The sequence below is a fragment of the Barbus barbus genome (genome assembly GCF_936440315.1).
Source record: "Barbus barbus genome assembly, chromosome: 23".
Taxonomy (NCBI): domain Eukaryota; kingdom Metazoa; phylum Chordata; class Actinopteri; order Cypriniformes; family Cyprinidae; genus Barbus; species Barbus barbus.
Window position 1 is genome coordinate 30,255,672 of NC_136751.1, and position 17,123 is coordinate 30,272,794.

General features: G+C 36.7%; 3 protein-coding genes across 3 annotated transcripts in view; 1 reads left to right on the forward strand and 2 right to left on the reverse strand.

Annotated features, from left to right (window-relative positions):
• Positions 1-1,020: 1,020 nt before the first annotated feature.
• On the reverse strand, positions 1,021-11,404 carry LOC306843301 (CDC42 small effector protein 2-like). Its single transcript, XM_079374693.1, has 6 exons — positions 11,383-11,404; positions 5,368-5,646; positions 4,421-4,616; positions 4,132-4,233; positions 2,960-3,038; positions 1,021-1,524 (listed from the first exon to the last, which is right to left on the reverse strand). The coding sequence occupies exons 3-5, from the start codon at positions 4,472-4,474 to the stop codon at positions 2,964-2,966; spliced, it is 231 nt and encodes a 76-aa protein (XP_079230819.1). The 5' UTR covers positions 4,475-4,616; positions 5,368-5,646; positions 11,383-11,404; the 3' UTR covers positions 1,021-1,524; positions 2,960-2,963.
• Positions 5,632-10,494, forward strand: LOC306843295 (nicotinamide riboside kinase 2-like). Its single transcript, XM_079374684.1, has 8 exons — positions 5,632-6,537; positions 7,700-7,790; positions 7,905-7,953; positions 8,052-8,238; positions 8,916-8,987; positions 9,064-9,170; positions 9,978-10,072; positions 10,152-10,494. The coding sequence occupies exons 1-7, from the start codon at positions 6,512-6,514 to the stop codon at positions 10,064-10,066; spliced, it is 621 nt and encodes a 206-aa protein (XP_079230810.1). The 5' UTR covers positions 5,632-6,511; the 3' UTR covers positions 10,067-10,072; positions 10,152-10,494.
• A 4,538-nt stretch (positions 11,405-15,942) lies between the features above and the next one.
• The window catches only part of LOC306843299 (biogenesis of lysosome-related organelles complex 1 subunit 6-like), a 5,610-nt gene continuing 4,429 nt past the window's right edge, over positions 15,943-17,123 (reverse strand). The window contains exon 5 of the mRNA XM_079374691.1: positions 15,943-17,123. This exon is cut by the window's right edge and continues 52 nt beyond it. Within this exon, the coding sequence (XP_079230817.1) occupies positions 17,041-17,123 (83 nt within the window). The 3' untranslated portion in view covers positions 15,943-17,040.

The window sequence follows — 17,123 nt, forward strand, 5'->3', positions numbered from 1 at the left end:
TAAATATACACAGTTCACACACATATATTATGTAAATAAAAACTTTTATTTTGGATGCAATTAATCGTTTGATAGCACCAGTAATAAATATATATATATAGAGAGAGAGATAGATAGAGAGAGTATACAGTGGGGCAAATAAGTATTTGATACAATATAAAAGTGCAGCTGTTATCATCTTCTCCAAGTAAGAAGGGCATTTTCTCAGGATCACTAAGTTCAGTAAATGATGGGATCAGGGCTTCAGATCTGGGGAGAAGTGTTTCCTCACATTGTGATATTTAGGACAAATCAGCAGAAAGTGTTTCTCGTCCTCTATTTGCTGTAGATCAGTGTCTACAGATCCTCTGCTCTCGCTCTGGCCATGTTTGTCTGTGTCTTCCTCTCTCTATTTCTAAATCATGCTTACTTCATCTGTATTTGGAGAGGATTTAAATGGTTTAATCAATAAATAATTGGCAAATTTAGTGGTTCTGTTTAGGGCTGAGTAGCATTGGAGTTTATTTTGAAGGTCAAAGTGTATTTTTAGAGATTCATCATGAGTGTCTTTTAGATTGTTGTCCATTTGTTTAATACTGGTTTTGGGGTTGAAGCTGTATTCAGCGAGGCGCTGGGTTTTATGGACTAGCTGAAGAGCGAGTGTGTTTAGAGGATGAGATTCTGCTGAGGTTTCATTGGCGAGGAGGGCTTTATATCGGATTGAATCAGGATCAGATCGATGGAGGTGATGCCAGACCTGAACACATCTCTTCTGGATCTCAGTCTTCAGTGGGTATGAGCCTAATTCAGCTCTGCAGGCATCATTGGACGTACCTCTGTGGACCCCTAAAGTGTTTTTGATCATTTCTAGTTGTAGTTTTTCTATTGAAGTTGCATCCCAATTTTTTAAATGTATTACAACAAACACACACAGATCACTGAAGACGTGTGACTACTCAGAGACGATGCATTTCCCTTTATAGAGAGTGACTGATCTGATTGTCACCCTCAGCTGCACAGAAACACCACAAACACGGCGAGTTACAGGGGTGAAATTTTATTCAGGCATCAGAATGAACAATTTGTACAAAAATACTTTCCTGTCAATGCATCCCGTATGAGCATTGCACAAATATTACAGTGAGACGCACATTTCAAGTTTACCTCAAACACAGCACATTTAAAAGATAAAAAAAAAAGATATTCCATTTTCCAGGGAATATTGGAAAAATACAAAACGTAACCAAAAGCAGTTCTTGCAGACCTAATAACAGCTCTGAAGCGTCTAAATTTGTGTATCTGTGTATCTCATGTGGCCCAGCCACCATTAAACCATGAAATAAATACATATTCATGGGAAAAACCTAATCAGAATATTGATCCTCACATAAACAATCATACATTTGACAGGCATTCAATCTCTACCATTGAAGGACGTTTTGTACAGGACAATGGATGAAGCAGTAAAAGAATAGCAGTGCTTTCATTACAAAAATATCTACAACCGTCGCTCCAGTGTCTGCGCTTCAGACGGATTGACAGCAGCTGCAGGACACAGAACAACATCGTTTAACACATGAAGCACAGATTCAGTTTTGATTGACATGTGATTTCTGATCTGAATGTCAAACATTAACCAGCCGCTCATAACAGCATCAGACGAGCAGCGATTACACCGGATCATGAGCAATAAGAGCAGAACATGAACTCAGATGTGATCAGACTTTACATCACTTATCATGAGCGGCTCTGAATCTTTCATCTGGAACCACTAGATCACTATCAGAAATCACCATCATAAACACACCATCAAAGCAGAATAACAGGACGGTCCTCAGCAGCACGATATCTGCTGGAGTTTTTAAATAAAACTTTTAATACCTGCGCAGTAAAATAATACTGTATGAGTGGAGTAGGGCAATATAACAGTTAATCATAAAATGACTGTAAATACCACAAGTTCAACAGCTTTACTGTTCAAACACAGGTTTGACAAAACAAATGTATGCAATAAAATGATAACCCTCACATTTCAGCCTTATAAGCATTTTTAAGAAAAACATTTGTCAAAAATGATCAGATTTATATGAATAATAAAAAAAAAATATATATATATATATATATATATATTTTTTTTTTTTCATTGCCAAATTTAAGGTGATTTTACCATTTAAGAAATTAATGACATTTTATGGCATTTTTTAGGATAGTTCACCCAAAAATGAAAATTCTGTCATCATTTACTCGCCCTCAAGTAGTTCCAAACCTGTATGAATGTCTTTGTTCTGCTGAACATAAAGAAAGATATTCTGAAGAATGTGGGAAACAGAGCAGTTCTGGGGCACCAATGACTTCCATACTATTTTATTTTTCCTACTATGGAAGTCAATGGTGCCCCAAGACAGCCTGGTTACAACCTTTCTTTAGAATATCTTCCTTTATGTTCAGCAGAACAAAGACATTCATACAGGTTTGGAACTACTTGAGGGTGAGTAAATGATGACAGAATTTTCATTTTTGGGTGAACTATCCCTTTAAATTTTAACTAATTGTGACCCGGGACCAAAAGACCAGTCATAAGGTTCTGAATAAATAATCTTTCCATTGATGTATGGTTTGTTAGGATCGGACAATATTTGAAAATCTGGAATCTGAGGGAGCAAAATAATCTAAATATTGAGAAAATCTCCTTTAAAGTTGTTCAAATGAAGTTCTTAGCAATGCATATTACGAATCAAAAATGAAGTTTTGATATATTTATGGTAGGACATTTACAAAATATCTTCATGGAACATGATCTTAATATCCTAATGATTTTTGTCATAAAATAAAAATGTATAATTTTGACCCATACAATGTATTGTTGTCTATTTCTACAAATATACCTGTGTTACTCATGACTGCTTTTGTGCTCCAGGGTCACTTATGTGGCAGAGACTGTTCTAGAGTCATTATAGTGTTGATGAAGTCATACGGTCACCTGATCAGCCCTGAACGCTCTCCGCTGTGCCGTTCACGTAACCACCTTTAGATTTCATCTGCGACTGCACCGAGTCCACCTGCTCAACACAAACACCACAAATCAGGATGATGTTTCATCATTTAATCCAGAACGCTGCAGCTCTGAAGCCTTTCATCAGCTGTGACTCTGTCAGCTTCTACTTACCAGTTCATTTCTTAGTCAAATTTAGACAAACAAATCAAATGTAAAGCACTTGCTTCGTCATCATGCAAATGCTGCTTATTTATGTGGTTTGTTTAAAAAAAAAAACACAAATCTCACCAAATCTCATGAATATTACTGATTGATTGATTGATTGATGGGAATTTACCGCCATGCCAGCTTCCACATATTCATGGCGAGAAATAATACAGAAAAACTGAATAAATAACTATAAAAGGTATAAAAGATTTTTAAGGCACCCCAAAGACAAAAGAAAGAAATCTATTTAACAAACAAAAATAAAAATATATATATAAAATATAAAGTAATATATAAACAATTAAAATAAATAAAAGACATAATTTTATCATTTATATGATATTTAGTGAGTACATCGATAAATTAAGCATTTTCATTTCAATTTCATTACAAGTTTAATTACATCAATGGAAAGATTATTTATCCAGCTTTCAGATGACGCATAAATCTCAATCTCAACACTTATGACTGGTTTTGTGCTCCAGGGTCACATATGTGTATATATATATATATATATATATATATATATATATATATATTAGTGCTGGGTAATGATTAATCGCAATTAATCGCATCCAAAGTAAAAGTTTTTGTGTACATAATATATGTGCGTGTACTGTGTATATTTATTATGTATATATAAATACATACACATACATGTATATATTTAAGAAAAATATGTTATGTTTATATATTAAATATTTATATATAATATAAATATATACTGTATGTGTGTGTCTTTATATATACACAATAAATATACACAGAACACGCACACATATATTATATATATTAAAAAAACTGGATGCGATTAATCGTTGCCCAGCACTAATATATATATATATGTAAGCAGTGATTATGCATCTTTTGTTTTGTCTTTAGATTGTGTCCTGATGATGATTCAGTGAGAGTCTGTTTTCTGAAGTCTGATGTAGTATAAGGTTACTCACAGCTCCCAGGCTCATTCCCATGTCTCCAGAGCCCACGTGTGTCATATGAACGAAGTTTGTGGGTTCTCCGATCATAGTGCGATCTATCCTCCGCCTCCGCTTCTGCAATTCACACACACAGAGAAAAAAGAGGGCGGAACAATGAAGCAACACACAGGAAGACACGCTACATTCAGCAGCAACACACACAGATCTGAGTCTCTGCACGCGTTCATCAGTCTGACCCCTCCGCTCTTCATCTTCATCATCATCATATAAGAGCGAGTGTTTGGTGTGTTTTGTGACTCACAGGTTGCGGCTGTTCAGCGACGCAGCAGCTGAAACACACCCAGAACTCGGTCATGCTCCTTCTGTAGCGACTTCCTCCGTCTTCTCTTCTCTCTCTTCCTGTGTGTTTTGCTCTGTTGTGCTCTCGCTCACGGCCGCAAGCGTCTGCCGGAAGCTGATTTCAGCGTCTGAACACACGCATGTGAGGCTGGATCCCCCTGAAACACCGTTAAACAGGCAGACTTTCATGTTTTCTCATATATTTTCACTATTTGGATGGACAGCAAATAAGCAAATAGCACATTAATGTATCTATTCAAATCATATTTAAATCTCTTATTTATTGTGAATATTTTACGGCATTTATTTATATTTAAATTACACACACACACACACAATGTGATAAAGTTTGATCTAATAAAGTTTGATCTAATAAATCTAATAAAGTTTGTTAGACTGTATTCTAGACCTAGTTGTGAGAGATGTGATTATATATCTGACTGATTCATGAACTGCAGTATCGTCTATAAGGAAATTACACATCACATTTATATCTGGTGAAAAACAAATGCTTTCATAAAAGATTAAAGTTCATTTCTGACACAAATCCACCCAATTACATAAAATAATCGATTAATCATGATGAAATCTGCGCTTCAGGCCACAGAATCAGGCTTATTTGATGGAGGAATGTGAGTGCGACAGTTTACAGCTGTTTCACACATTAAAAGCTGTTAAATATTACATGAAGTATTTATATTCATCTAATATTAATAAACAGAGACGCGCAGCAGGAAACCTCAGCCACAAACTAGCACGCTAACAATCATACAAGCCCTCGTAGGTCACAGCTTGACGAACAAAAGCACACGTTAGGTTAACAAAACAAGCTTTAATAACACAGGTCGCGCTTATAATAGCTGATTTTTGCGATAAATGTGTAAATAAAGGGAAGATGTGAAGCCTTACCTCGAGCACTTCCTGGAAGTGTCTGTCAGAAAGCCGATCGTGGCTCCGCCCTCTTCCGCCGCAGTGCATCTCGGGACTTGTAGTTTTGTGTAGTGATAGCGCTCACTTGTGCGCTCCGCATTAACCGTCATTTTTATATTAATGCACCGAAACAAAAAAAAACCACGGGATTAACATGAACACGAGAGAATTTTACCTGATGAAGAAACGCGCTGCTCCACCAGGGCCTGACGCTCTTTAATGCAAAGATCTTTTCAACAGCGATCATTCCTTCAGAAGCTGCAGTTTGTAAGAACATATCTAGATATTATAAAAAATAAAATGTAACTAAAACGCGCCAGAATAACATTAAACTAAATATTTGAGACTGTAACAAAGTTTAAAATGCATATTTGAGCTGTGTTTGTAAAGGAGCGTGTGCTGGTGTGCGCATGCGCAGTGAGGAATCATCACGTGCTGCACGAGTGTGACGAGCTCAGACAGAAACACGAGGAAAACAACATTAGATATTACTATATGAAGAATAATCAGGACGATCTGGGTGAAGTTAAGTTATACTGTGTGAGTTTTGTTCATGAGCTGAACGCACTTTACTGAGAATATCTAACTTACTTTTATTACCTTTATATTTAACTCATTTTTAAAACCTTATTTTTTATGTATTAGGAACACAGCATACAAACAAAAATGTATCTATTAGAAATCTAAGAAAAATTAAATCAACAATAAATAAAATATTTAGAGAGACTAAAAAAATATTTTTTTTTTTAGTCATATATATAAAAAATTCCATGCAAAGGAGCATGAGTCACAAAAATACCTTTGACTGGCCCACGCTGGGGCGGAGCTTCTGAGGATCCTGCGCTCTGATTGGCTGAGCGCGGTTTCCGTTTGTGTTTATATAGCCAATCAGCGCGCGGCAGCGGGTAGTGTCTCAGTAGCAGCGTGCACGCGAGTTTCTCTTCGGTGGAAGATCGCGAGGAAGCGCCATCGTCCAGCTTTCACTCAGCGTTATGGAGGACTCAAGTAGTTGACATTTCCTTTAACCTTCTCTTTTCACGCGTTCCTTCGTACGGTCATCGATCCGTTACTGGTGTTATTAACAGCTTTCCCCACACTGACGCGCGTCTGACTCGGATTGAGGATGAAGTTCATCATCGGAATCGGAGGGTGAGTGAGCGAGCTGAGCGCGTGCAGGCCGCGTGACCCTCTCTGTCTGTCTGTCTGAGCAGAGACATAATCACCATAGTAACAACTCCCGCCGAAATTACCGTTAGCGCGGCGTTTAAACTGCAGGAACTCGGGTTTAGACGGGAATGTTTTTAAAAAAAAACCGTAATGTCAGATTCTGACGCCTTTTTTTTCTTCTAGATTTAGTTAATTATACTGCGTTCACGTGCTAGCGGAAATTAAAGTAAAAACGAGCATCCTAGCCGGAAACTGGACATGAACAGAGAGGCCTTATATGGCCAATGTCCGACTAGGAAACTCGTGTTTATGATAATTCCGGTAACGCGTGAATGCGCTATTAATGACGGTTATGTAATAGTAACTGACACTTTGATGAACGCTATTGTGTTACTATGGTAACATCTTACACGGAAACTTTACTTGTTTTTATTCCATTGTGAGCGTGTGACGTGCTTTTAAAGAGACAGTTCACCTAAAATGAAAGATTCTGTCAGTGGTTCTCCTTCAGGTCGTTCTAAACCTGTATAAGGTTTCTCTCTTATGCTGAACACTAAATATATTTTAAAGACTGTTTAACCAACGGTAGCCATTTACTTTTTTTCATAATACTCCTATATTATGGAAGTCAGACCGTCAACTTGATGCGAAGTAAATGTTTGGCTTTTGACATGCATATGTGACTCTGGACAACAACTAGTCAATAAAAAAAAAAGCTGAATAAATAATCTTTCCATTGATGTATGGTTTGTTATGATTGGACAATATTTGTCTGAGATACAACTATTAGAAAATCTGGAATCTGAGGGAGCAAAAAAATCTAAATATTGAGAAAATCTCCTTTAAAGTTGTTCAAATGAAGTTCTTAGCAATGCATATTACTAATCAAAAATGAAGTTCTGATATATTTACGGTAGGAAATTTACTAAATATCTTAATGGAACATGATATTAATATCCTAATGATTTTTGGCATAAAAGAGAAATGTATGATTTTAATCCATACAATGTATTGTTGGCTATTGCTACAGATATACCTGTGTTACTCATGACTGCTTTTGTGCTGCAGGGACACATGTCATCGGCACATAAACAGCACAATGCAAATTTAAATTAAAAACACAACTTGTGTTTCTGCCCCACAGGGTCACGAACGGTGGCAAAACAACACTGACTGACCGGCTGATCAAGAACCTGCCTAACTGTTGTGTGGTCCATCAGGATGACTTCTTCAAGGTCAGTATAATCAGAAAGCAGAGCTTTGCATTGATCAGGTGGGTCAGATGTTAAGGGTTTAGTGGTGGGAGGGTGCACATGTTCTGGAGTGCATCTCATTGGTGTATGTTTCAGCCCCAAGATGAGATTGAAGTTGGTGAAGATGGCTTTAAGCAGTACGATGGTAAGCCGGGCTCCTATCCAGGGGTTGGTGTGTGTTTTTGCATGTCTGGCGCTCTGCGCCGGGTCCTTGTGCTCACTTCTGTGCGTTTCCCTCCGCAGTCATCAGCGCTCTGGACATGGACGCCATGATGAGCACCATCCACGCCTGGCAGCAGAACCCCGTCAAGTTTGAGAAATCCCACGGCGTCAACAACACGCTGGATTCGGAGATCCTTCCATGCAATCAGGATGAAGGTGAAGGCGTTCACATCCTGATCGTGGAGGGGTTTCTGCTCTACACCTACGGGTGAGCGACGCATACACGCTAGTGTTGGGCGACATATGCTCAGTTTTTATATGGTCAGCCTGTGAGATCGCGATACACAATATTATCGTGCTAATTTATTTAAATTTACTTTCGTGGTTTCCTTGCTGGAAATGAAAGCCTAATGTTTTAAATGCGTCTGAATTCGATTTTAACAATTTAATAGAAACGTAAGGTACTAATTATAATGCTTCTATTTCCTCAGTTATTCAAAAAGCAGCTACAGAAAACAAGCAAAGAACGTAATCAATCCAGCGAGTTTATGCACTTTAAAAAGTCGCATTATCAGTTAAGCTATCTGCACGGTTTAAAATGAATAAATTGCACATACATCTGATATTGGTTGTTTATGATGAGAGAATTCACCAAAGAGCGTTGAATTCAGTGCAGTGAACAACGAAACTCCACTGTTTAGCAAGGACTCTGATTGGCCATTGTGTTCATAAACACAACATAATAATGTGATTGGTTATAACGCGCAACACTGTAAAATACATAATTGAACGAATAAGTCCTAATATTAATTAGATGGAATTACTAGCCTGACAATGACCGTAAAAATCATCTTCATATAGTCACTATCACCACAACCCTAATACACGTGTTCGATTGACGAATCAAACTGATGCTTTTACTAAACGCTGTTTTCTTTTGCGCAGACCTTTGATCGATGTGTTCAACCAACGATACTTTATTTCCATTCCATACGAAGAGTGCAAAAAGAGGAGGAGGTGAGTGACGTCTGCTGCGTTTGAGGGAGCGGATGAAGGTTTAATGTGCATCTGAGTTCACTCCTCTGTGTTTCAGTTCAAGGAACTATTCTGTGCCGGACCCCCCAGGTCTGTTTGACGGACACGTCTGGCCCATGTATGTCAAACATACTAAAATCATGGAAGACTCAGGGGTTGATGTCGGTAAGCGTTGAATCTTGGAAGTCTATGCAAAATTACTGCTAATCAGTGTTGGGGGTAATGCCTTACTTTTAGATGAAAACATTGGAGTTACTTTGTTGATTGACCGCTCTCGTGTTGCCATGTTGAGAGAATTGTGAACATGATCTTACTGTAGTCCTAGACTAAATATGAATGCACTTACTCATGTCCCCTGCAAAAAAACAAATTCAGTATTCCTCGATCAATAAAAACGGCAAACCTGCAATTAAATGTTAAATAAAAGAGATTCTTTTATTTAATCCCATTTTATTAATTCAACCATACTAATAACCCCCCAAAAAGTATTGCAATACAGAATTGAGGTTTCCTTCAGTCTGATGTTTATGCATTTCATTTTTGGTGTGCAAGGTCTTTTACATTCACCAAAAACAGAAGTTTATTCAAAATCAAATATTTATAAAGAAGAGAGAAAAAAAATCTAATTGCTATAGTTACATAAAATGCAAAGATAAGGCAAGAGCAAATAAAATAAGCTAATATAAATGCATCAAATCCGAACCAATAGTCCTCACAAAGCACCAAAGACCTCCTCAAACAAATGTTTATAGAGGTTTTTATATTAAAAACAAGCCCAGGCCAGAAAAAGTTGAGCAAAAGTACCTTAATGCATTACGATCCACAACAACCAAGTAACCCAATTAGTGCCTTTTTTTTTTTTTTTTTTTTTTTTTTTTTTTTTTTTTTTGAGTAATGTAATTTAAGAGTAGGTTTCCCCAACACCGCTTCTATTCAAGCGTCACTGAGACTCTCCTCGTGTTTGTGTTGCAGTGCAACTACATGGAACCATGTCCAAGGAACAACTGTACAACATTGTGTACGGAAACATTCTGAACAGCATCCAGAACAATCTGCCCTGAACAAAGGTGTGTACACGACCTTCTAAAGTCCAGTGTGTTCTTCATTCTCAGTCCTGTTCCTGATCATGTGACGTCTGTGTTTCAGGTCTGTTGATCTGCCGCTTCCCATCGCCTCCTGCTGTTTACTCCAGCCCTAACAGCATCTGCATTACTGTTTTTATATCCATTTTTATATCCTCGGTATTTATTGCTTATCCAGCTGTTATAAGGCTGTGTCTGTATCAACATCAGGATGGAGAATGTTCTGAGCATGGTTGCAGCTAGCAAATAAAATGAAGCTCCTGCGACACATTTGTTGTTGACTGTTTATTGGGATGGAGAAAGATGGATTAATGTGTTGTGCTAAAATTGAAGTCACTCCAAACCTCTGCTTCTTCAGTGGAGATGTTCATCTGCTCTGCGTTGTATAATAAATGCAAATATTGATCAGATGCTTCATGAAAGTATCAAAATAGTCCATGCAACTCTTAAAAAAAAAATAAAGGTGCTTCATGATGCCATAGAGCCTTTTAGTCTAAATGGTTCCATAAAAAAACCTTTAACATCTGAAAAACCTTTCGGTTTCACAAAGTTCTTTGTGGCAAAAGAAGGTTCTTCAGATTATAAAAAGGTAAGAAAGAGATGGCTCTTTAACTGAATGGTTCTATGGCATCGCTGTGAAGAACCTTTTAAGCACCTTTATTTTTAAGAGCGTAAGCGTCTCTATGCCAAAGCAAGTCAGTTCCACCCCTCATCAAATATATATTTCATACGCAGTGAAGCAGTAGCTAAGGTAACATCACATGGATGTTTTCTGTCTGAGACTGTGTTTTGGTCACCGAGAGCAGACCTGTTATTATGGTTTCCATCATATTTGTCTTAAACACATCCTCTCAGACGCTCGCCACTAAATACGTCACTGCAGCTGCGGCGACTGATAGACAGCTGCTGTAATCTCACGCCTCAGACGGTGCGAGGAGCTGATTAACCTCAGGAGAACATCTCCCTGCACCTGACCATCCTTCAAGAAGATGGTCTTCACACAGCAGCTTCAGGCCTGTGATCTTAAAGGGATAATTTACACAAAAATGAACATTTGCTGAGAATTTACTCCCACTCGGATCATACAAGATTTAGGTGGCTTTTGTTCGTTATAGAACAGTAAAGAAGATTTTCAGCTCAATCTGCTCCTTAGTGAATTGTAAAACACAAGTCAATGGGTACCGGCGCTTTGAGAGCCAAAACAATCATATTCGGCAACACAAAATGAATCCCCGCGGCTTCTGATGATATATTCTAGCACTCTATTCTACTTCTATTTAAAAAAAACAACTTACCCCTTTTAGACTTGTTCTCTATAGACCAATGTGGTGTTTGCAAACAGTGATGATGTTTTTGTGTGGGCGGAGCCTCTCTGGTTGCCGAACAGGAGAGTTTTAAAGTGGCAGTCTATAAATTCTGCCACTAAATTCTATTTTATGTTCGTATCAAATTCTGACTTTATTCTCGCAATTCTGAGTTTATATCCCACACTTCTGGCTTTCTCTCCCCCTCAGAATGCACAGACTCATATTGTTGAGTTAAATCGAGTTATAAATACGAGATATAAAGTTGCATTTGCGAGAAAAAAAGAATTGTGAGACAAAATAGGTAACGTTAAATGTTGTAGGTTTAAATAGTATTTCATGCTGTAACTGTAGGGCAAATATAATATGTTCCCTGAATATTATGTAGACCCAATTGTTTAAATCAAATGTATGCCTTAAAAGTAGATTAATCATAGCAGGTTTCATTCATTAGTCTGTCTGTTTAAACATCTGCGTTTGGCTTCAAATGGTGTTTTTGAGGACAGTATTGTTTAAAAATGATTTGCATTCTGATTCTGACATCCAAAGCCTCAACATTTCATCTCTTATTCTGTGGATCTGAGAGTGACGTAACTGTGATGTCTACACGAAACTGCTCTATTCCTTAACTCACTGCTTGTTTTCTTGAACGTCTCAAACATCTGCTGACGGCGAGTGTGTGGTTGTGTTTGAGACTGGCATGTTACCCGTAGATTCAGTGTGAGGTGAAGGTCAGTAAACAGCAGCTAAACCACGGTTTCTTCAGCCGGATGCTCGAGTCATTCTGGAGGCCGTGAATGAAGCCACTGAAATGAGTGTGTCTGGAGAATGTGCTGTTCATAAACCCAAAATAGAGTCAAAACACCAGCTCAAACCCACTGACCACATTCACATAATGCTTTATTTACCTCCGTACATAATGCAGGTCATACAGTGGCTTTGTGTTCGCTGCAGACGTGATTCATTAGATCTTCTATTTGATTTAGTTTTTTACCATAAGGCTTTATGCATTATAAAGGTATTCATAAAGTACATTCTAATGCATTATAACTGTTGTTGCAATTATTCATAAGATCATACAATGCATTATAAGGTGCATTACAAGGTTTTATTTTTTTGAAAGAGCAAGCCTAAATATAATTTGATCCTCAGAGGGGAAAAAAAGAACAAGTCTGATAGTAATCAAAATAAAGATGCTTTTATACAAATACTATTTACTGTTGTTGTCTATTGATGTATTCCAACAGTCTACCTGTCAAATGTTTAGTTTGTGAAGTGCGTTTCTGTCCGGTATCTGACGCCTGTGATGTTTTCTATTGAATCTGTGAGTCTGAAGAACTGAATGCTGGTCAGAATGAGTCAGATGGTTTGGTTCATGACCGGTGGTTGGGAAGATTCAGTGTGGAGCTGCTATAAATGTCCAGGAAATTCCCTGAGCTCCTTCATTTACTGCCACTCTTCATCTCTGGACAGCATCACTCATTACTCCTCTATATACACTTTCTGTTTAATGCGTTCAACATAGTTAACATAATTAATGCAGCATCTGTTTTTAACTTCCTGAGGCTTGTGTTTTTACTCACTTCCTGTGATCTCGCTCTCCATCCTGTTTGATCTCAGAGTTTACCTGCGCAGGTGCGGATACAAGCATCCATCAAACGATTAATCGCATCCATAATAACAGTTTTTGTTTACATAATATATGTGTGTTTACTGTGCATATTTGTATATACACATGCATGTATATATTTAAGAAAAATATGTTGTGTTTATATATTAAATATATTTATATATAATAGGAAATATATAGATGCAAATACATGTAAACATTTTCAATATATATGCATTTTGGATGCGATTAATCATTTGACAGTGCTAATTTATTTATTAAACATGCTGTTATGAACTAAAGTGGCAAAATTAAGACAAACACTTTGCTTATATTAAATATAAAACATTCTAAATTCAATGCTAAATTCTAAATTTGACAAACATTAGTCGAAAGATGTCATTGCATAATCAGTCACAGAATTGATTCACATTTATACAGTGCTGTATTATGTGTCTATAAACACATGCTCTTGTACCTCGATGGTCTTTATTTGTTGTGATTTTGTTGACTGTGACCTTTATCACGTGTGTGTCATCTGTATGTTCAGGACACACTGATCATTCAGTGTGTGTGTGCCGTATTTCACACACTCCTGTCAGAGGTCACAGAGTTCAGTGTAGTGTGTGTATGGGGCCCGTGTGTGTGTGAGCGCCTCAGATAAGAGAGTGTGTGTGTGTGTGTTACGACAACACAGCAATCCAAAAAAGAAATCCAAAATTAAAAAAAAAAAATTGAATATGACAACAAAATCAAACTAGAATTCTGAATGCAATGTTCATATTTCTGTTCTGGAAATATACACAAATTAGTGCATATTTAATTAATAAACTTCTCATTTACATGTAACATTTCAGATATAAACAGTGTTGGGAAAGTTACTTTGTAAATGTAATAGGTTACAGATTACATGTAATAAATAGTGTAACTATTTCAATTACTTTATAACATTTACATTCAGTCATTTAGCAGATGCTTTTATCCAAAAGAGGACAATAGAAGCAATCAAAACCAACAAAAGAGCAATGATACACAAGTGCTATGACAAGTCTCTTTTTTAATTATATTATAAATAAAAAGAACACAGAATAGAAAAAGAATAGAGCAAGCTGTTAGAGGCCTTTTTTGCTTTTGGTAATTGTAGAATAAATAAAAAGAAAACAAATAGAATACAACAAGAATCCAGGAGCTAGTGTTTGTTTAATAAAACAAGCAGTTTATAAATGAATAGAGTGCAAGTCTAAAATAATAGAATTAGAATAGATAGTGCTAGAGTTAGAGGGTCAAATAAAGATGGAAGAGATGTGTTTAAAATGATTCAATTATTAAAGTAATGAAACTGATTACGTTTCTAAATTTCTAACCAATGTTTTCAATGAAACATTTAAAGCAGACAGGGTTAACAACAGAACTCAACACTGATTAGTCAGGCATCCCAAAATCCTTCATCACTTCAATTAAGATTAGAATCATTCTGAGGTTAAATACAGATTACAGTCATATTTATTTTATAATTAAATTACGTAATTCTGTTACATGTAACTAACACTGGATATAAAGCATTAATCACTGGTGAAGGATGCTGAGATCTGTCTTTAATCTGTTAAACAGCGTCCTGGTGAAATATGATGATGAAACATGTAAACATAAACAGTCCCTTTCCTGAGGTTTTCCAACAGAATGAAGCGGCTGGAAGAGACAGTCTGACAAATAAACAGAGGTCTGGTGTAAGGCGTCTCCTCCTCCAGGTCTGGCTGTGGTTCAGGGTTAACCAGCTCATTCACTCGCTGCATAAACAAGACAATAAATCCAGAAAGCTCCTCAACACCAGCACTAGCACATCTGTCTGTCTGTCTGGTTTAATCAAATGCTGCTGTAATGTTTCTGCCGTTGCCACATCAAAACCAACATTTTTACATTTATTTTACAGTGAAACCGCTGCATTTTTCTATGTGCATTCATCTAATTTGGCCTCTCATATATCATGATAATAGTTATAAATAGTACGCCATATAAAAATGAAAACTCATGGTATTAATACGCAAAAAATAGCATGCATATGATATGCATCTACCCCACAACCCTAATCCTACCCACTGCGTAGCATATACACACCAAAGTCCATTTTTGTGAATCAATACCATGAGTTTTTGTATTTATTTGGCGTACTGTTTATAACCATTATCATGAGACCTGGTTGAGACAGACAGACGAGGTGATCACAATCTTTTATCTTTATTAACAGCAATTACAGAACATAACAGAATCCATTTCAACTGTTAACAACAGTTTAAATTTACTTACACAAATTAGCCTATTTAAAATATATATATAACACTGATATATATAAAATATATATATATTACTTTATTTTGCTCTCCTCACTTACATAAATGAACTATAGTGTCCTGCACCCACTACTGAAAAAATATCTGGTGTCTGAATCATTTTTGGTTATGAGCAGACAGACCTACACATGTGCTCAGCTTCTGTGGTTCCGGAGCCGTGGGCTTGTTTTCTCCTTCAGGCCAAGCAGCTAAATCCAGACACCGATCCAGACAGGAGGGGAGCGTCAGCCTCAAACCGGTGGAAACCAGGCCTGTCTGTCTGTGTCAGAGCACTAGTGTCTGTGTCAGCTTCAGTAATACATGCCCACGCTTAACAAAACACAGTAATACCGCAGTACCTGTCACATGACATCGCTGTGCCACTTCTGGAACATTTCTGCCAATGCTTTCCACACAGCATCAATCCCATGATGCCACCTAGAGGCCAGAGCCTGGATTTCTGTGTTTTTAAACTAATACATTTGTTATTTAATTGTATTGTGCCACTGAGAATTTCATTAGAACTCTGTTACAATGACAAGTAAACTAAAGTAGAGACAAGATCAAATTACAGCATACAGTCAATTAAAGAAAAACACTGAAGCAAAACATGCTCAGGTCCCATATTTTACTGGTAGTTCACTGTATGAAGTATTTTTGGGTGTAATATGTCACAGTTTATTTTATTTTGCTCTCCTCACTTACAGAAATGAACTATAGTGTCCTGCACCCACTACTGAAAAAATATCTGGTGTCTGAATCATGTTTGGTTTTTACACTCCCACAAAAACTCATACTAATAATAATTACATTTTTCTTGTACAAATGTGGGAACATTTCACATACACAAGTTGACATTGTCAGCAAAAATATTGCAAATAAACAAAATAAAATGCTATATTTTGCATGAATATAAAGCTTTGGATTAATTATGCCTTTATTGGTGTGTAAATGTGTATATTTTTGTATAATGGTGTATTCTTTGTCCTATTATAAAAATCACTCAAAATCCCATTAATAAAGTTAGATCAGAGTGCATCTAAAGTTAATAAATATAACTAGATTCTGTGTGTGGTGTACTATTTTGAAACTCACATTTGCTAAGATTAATAAATGCTGTGGGAGTAGTTTAAAGCGAATTAATATTTACTGTAAAGTGTTTTATCACATAGAGCTTCAAAAAAATAATATGCCTATAAAGTAATATACTAGTGCCATCAAACTATTAATCACATCCAAAATAAGTTTTTGTTTACATAATGTGTATATTTATTATGTATATATAAATACACACACATACAGCTTATATTTTGAAAATATTTACATGTAGATATTTTATCATATATATAGTTAATATATAAAAGTACACAGTAAATAAAACTTATTTTGGATGCGATTAATCATTTGATGGCACTAAAATATACACAAAGTAATGAGAGTTTTAGCTGATTTTCTTTCACATGTAGAGATTATGATGACACATACACCTTCATTAGTTTTATTCATTTATTTGTATTTATCTGGACAGAAATGCACATGGTGATGATGATGATGAAGGGTTATCAGAGCGTTGAGAGTCAAACATAAGAAACACATCTTCATCACACTGAGTCCTGATAAAATCCTGAAATCAGCATGTGTTTCTCTGATTGTTTTCCAGATGTCGGGGGCGGAGTCTCGGTGCAGTGGGCGGAGCCGTGGATCTGAGCGTACTCAGTGGGGTTCGTCGTCGCTGCGTTTGGCAGGTTTGGCGATGAGACGTCTCTCTCGCTCCAGCTCTCGTTCTCTCTGCTGCT